Raw genomic sequence first — 4,611 nt, forward strand, 5'->3', positions numbered from 1 at the left:
CATAAAGTTGCAGTTGTGAGATATAAAATAGCTAGTATAAGAAATACATTTGCAGTTATGAGAAATACGTTGAAACTGAGATACACTATCGTTTGGGCTCAGTAGGATTTTTTAATGTTTTTGAAAGAATTTTCTGACTATATGCTCACCAAGGCTGCATATTTGATTGAAACGTATAACATTGTGATAACTATTTTCTATTTTAATATATTCTAAAATGTAATTTATTCCTGTGATGGAAACGCAGACCATTACATCATTGTCACATGATCCTTCAGAAATCATTCTAATATGCTGATTTGGTGCTCAAGAAACATTTCTTCTTATTATCAATGTTAAAATGGTTGTGCTGCTTAAAATATTTGTGGAATCTGAGATACAATTTTTTTTTTCAGGATTCTTTGATGAATAGAATGTTTAAAAGAACTTTAAAATATTAAAATACAAAACATTTACCCTTTTATTAATTTATTTATTAGTCTGAGGTGGAAACATGCTTTCATAGTAGACAGCATACATGGATTATTTCGGTTATAAAGTCTAACTGATGAGGATGTGCTAATTATACAGCTATAGAATATAGCCCTTATAAATACTGTAGATAATTATAGGTAGGGCACAAACACTGACACATAAAGTGGGCTTAAGTCAGAAGCGTTCTCTCCAGTGAAGAATGCCCCCCTGAAAGTGTTAACTTCCCTTTCTAATACTCCCACTCTCCTCTTTCACATCCTTCCTTCCTCCTGTGACTGCCCTTTCCCTCGCCTACCCTTTCCCACTCGTTTCCTTCATTCCAACCCCCATTCCTGTTTTGGAAAAAGTCGTCCAGACACCAGTCTAATGTGGTTCATGAATCCTCTGAAGTCCATACGATACTTCATTTGGCACAACTACCGCTGGCTGATCCTGAAGGCTCTGGCCCTGCTGCTGCTCCTACTCCTCGTTGGGCTCTTCCTCTACTCTATTCCTGGATACTTGGTCAAGAAACTCCTAGGGGCGTGAGGAGAGAGGGGAAGACCACTGGTAGCCCACTCTCACTGCCTCTGTTTTCTCTGCTTTCTGTCTCTCTCTGAGCAAACCTTTAAGCTCAAGCTGTGCAATGTCAACTTTCACAGTGTATTTCTGTCTTTTTGTTACTCATACCATTTTTAAAGGCCTACAACATTGACCTGAGGGATTGTGGGTGATTAAATGTTTTCCATTTTGTCATCCCAACTCTTTCTTACTGCATATCTGTGTGCTATGTTGTACCTCGAGTCTTCGAGGTTGTCATTTGCCTCTGGTTGTCTGTTTGGGCAAAGACTTGAATTATTTATTATGGATTTTATGATATTTTTAGTCGACTGTTTGCTACTGTGCTTTCTGAACTTATCTTTGTTGCCTGTCATTTTACTTCTCTGAGCTAAATCCACTGCAAATTTACAGTATCGCTCACACACGCGGCAGACCTAGGCGAATGTTTTTATCAGCTCTGTGGAATAGTTTATGATTGTGCCATCATTCACTCACCCTCTTGTCCTTCCAAACCTGTGTGGCTTTTTCTTTTACCTGTGAAACACAAAAGTGTTGTTTGGACCCCATTTACTTTAATTGTATAGACAAAAAACATTCTTCAATATATCTTCTTTTGTGCTCAGCAAAAAAAAAAGTCATACAGGTTTGGAATGGCATTTACTATTGGGATTTATATATATCCTAGTGAAACGGCCTCTCCAACAAGAAAAAAAATGCAGGGTGGGACTTGATTTTGTCCATCGGGAATTGATTGGATCGTTGTGGTTTGTAATAGCTGCAATCTCATGTGAGTGCGCTGGCGCACACATCATCAGAGAACAGATGTCATTGCAAGTGAGAGTTATATATATGTACATTTATAATAAACACTGCAATATTCAATATTCATGTTCACTGTGACGTTAACAAATTTTTATTTTTAAGTGAACTATCCCTTTAAATGGTTAATATGCCTTTAAGAGATTTTACAACTTTTCAGTCTTGTTACCAGTCATCTTACTAACCACTAACATTTGTATTACCTCTCTTCCTCCATCATCCATGGTTTCACCTTTCAACTCACTACTTCTTACCTGCAACCCCTTCACCACCTCCACCACTTCCAATCACAGCCGGCCTGACACCACCTTCCTGTGGTTTTTGAGCCCGTTGAAGGCCATCCGTTACCTGATATGCAACCGCTACAAGTGGCTCATCATCAAGATCGTCTTGGCTCTGCTGCTGCTGATCATGGTGGGCCTGTTTCTCTACAGCATGCCAGGCTATCTGGTCAAGAAGCTGCTTGGGGCCTAAAGAGGGGTCAGAAAGGTTCATTTGAGAGATTCTAATTTGCCCTTGACCTCTCAAGTGTCCCTTTTCTAATATTTGGTTACAATTTACAGCACTTCTTTTATTTTCAAATGATATCTCAAGAGTTTACCATCCTTCATAGTTGCACTCTAAGCATAACGTATCAAATATCTTGACTTTTTCGGTATCAATTTGCATGTCTTACCAGGAAAAGATCAATTATGTTATTTATCTTTCTATTTGTACATTTCAAGATTGATTAATCGTATGGAGAAAATGAAGGCAGCACTGTTTATTTTGGTACAAAATTAAATAAACTGGCTGGACTAGCGTTTCTGGTATCCGTTCAAATGTTCATATGAATGCATTGCTTAAGATTCTTAGATTTTGTTGTTATCGTCTAGACGTGTATGTGTTGCTGCTAAAAGCACAATAAGCATGCAACTTTGTCTAAAAAAAAAAAGTCGACTTGTTCATCGGTGGCTATGGTCTAAAACAAAGTATGATAGGGTTGTAGGCCTCATATATACACTATGTTATTTGATTACACTTTGCCTTGATGTTTGCACTTTCAGTCCATGACACAAATCTTCTGCACTCCAGTAAGATAACATTGTTTATCCTTTAGAGAAACACACAGACACTAGTAGGGGAATGATGTTTCATTTGACATTTCAAGTTTAAATAACACAATAGAATGCTCTTTCTTTTACTTCCTACTGTTGATTTTGCTTGCTGTGTATATTTACTTGGTATGTACTTGTTTGCTTGCTATGTACTGTTGCTCTATTTAATGAATGCCATTTGACCATAGACTTGTTTGCACTGATTATGGCTTGTTTATATAAAAAGAGTGTATTTTTAATTCTTGTTTACAAGTGTGCAATATGGATTGATTTATTTATTTTTGTCTGTATGAAGACAATAAAATGAACTCATTGAGATAAAAACATGTTTCTTGTTTCCATAGTGTGGGTATGCATGTATGTGTGTGAGATAAAACCCTGTTCTCTTTCACACAGTCGTCCAACTACTAGCCTGTCGTGGCTGTTGAGTCCAATACGGGTGACCTGCATAATGGGTTGGCGGCAGTATAAGTTGGCCACAGTGGTGACTCTGCTCAGCATAACCGGGCTGATCTTTTTGGGCCTCCTGTTCTTTTCTCTGCCTTCAGCTTTCACCCAGAAGATCTTCAACATCTCAGGATAACCTGATCAATCACATGCTACCAGCACAATAGGCGCAAAACAGATTATTGAAATGGATGTCATCACTTAAAATCACTGCTGATTAAATGCATTTAAATACACTCATTTACAAATACATGGCATTATATACAGTATATTGTAGGCAAATGTGAGTATGAGATCATCTGTCTGTTATTAATATTATTAAATGGTGTTTGGCTCTTGACAACAGTATGTATGGAGGCTTTTTATGGCTGTTCCTCAACTATAAGTTCTTTTGGCAAACTTTGATATAATTAATTTGTCTAATTACAATGTTTAACAGTGTCTATGCATGCATCACGAATATTTAAATTTTAGTCTTATTTCTGAACGTCATGAACATTTCCACCACATCTCAACTTGTATTGTGTTTGATAACATTCTGTGGTAGAAGTAATGCAAATGACATTTTAATGGAATAAAATGGTTGACCTTTGCTAAGTCTAATTTCACAGCTGACATTTTATGTATTATAAATAGTTATATAATATGTTCATCATGTTATTTGCTTAATTTTACACAATTACTGACTAAAAGGTACATTGTAGACATGCACAATCATAATATTAAAATGGTTATATTTACTTAAAATAGCTTATATTGTCTTGGGTTTAAATATGTAATAAAAACTTTGGAATTTGGTGGTTTTGATAAATCACAGGGATATTATAAAAAGTGCCCTTAGTTGAAGAACACCCTTATATTTTTATGCTCTTAATGTAAGGATGTTTCTTAAAGTTACTTCCTACCTATTATGTTAATTTTATAATATTATGGCTGAAATTAAAATCTTTCTCTGAACATGCGCCTTGGTTTGTATATTTTATTATTACATAAGTATGATAAGTAGCCTATAGCATTATAAATATCACAAGTATCTTACATTAAAATGGGTCACGTGGGTGTATTGGAAAAGAAAATAGCAACGTTTAGTCATTATATATTACTTTTGTTATAATACATAATTACTTTTGCACATTTCATAAAACTATTTTGCCACCTCATAGCCACCGTACCTCACCGAGGCACAGAACTACACGTCGAGCTCCTATTGGCTAAGGTCGTCTCCGGGTGGAGG

The 4,611-nt window shown here is 36.2% G+C and overlaps 1 protein-coding gene across 9 annotated transcripts in view; it reads left to right on the plus strand.

The window, feature by feature from the left end:
• The window catches only part of otofa (otoferlin a), a 66,074-nt gene extending 62,105 nt beyond the window's left edge, over positions 1-3,969 (plus strand). For 4 of the 9 annotated variants that reach the window (XM_051876279.1, XM_051876281.1, XM_051876284.1 and 1 more), the window contains one exon: positions 822-3,254. In XM_051876279.1, coding sequence (XP_051732239.1) covers positions 822-1,002 — 181 coding nt within the window. In that variant the 3' untranslated portion in view covers positions 1,003-3,254. Of the gene's footprint in view, positions 1-821; positions 3,255-3,326 lie in introns of those variants that run through there. The other 5 variants (XM_051876278.1, XM_051876282.1, XM_051876283.1 and 2 more) reach the window with 2 other exon arrangements.
• The last annotated feature ends 642 nt before the right edge of the window (positions 3,970-4,611 follow it).

This window comes from Ctenopharyngodon idella, chromosome 20 (genome assembly GCF_019924925.1).
Source record: "Ctenopharyngodon idella isolate HZGC_01 chromosome 20, HZGC01, whole genome shotgun sequence".
In the NCBI taxonomy this organism is placed as follows: Eukaryota; Metazoa; Chordata; class Actinopteri; order Cypriniformes; family Xenocyprididae; genus Ctenopharyngodon; species Ctenopharyngodon idella.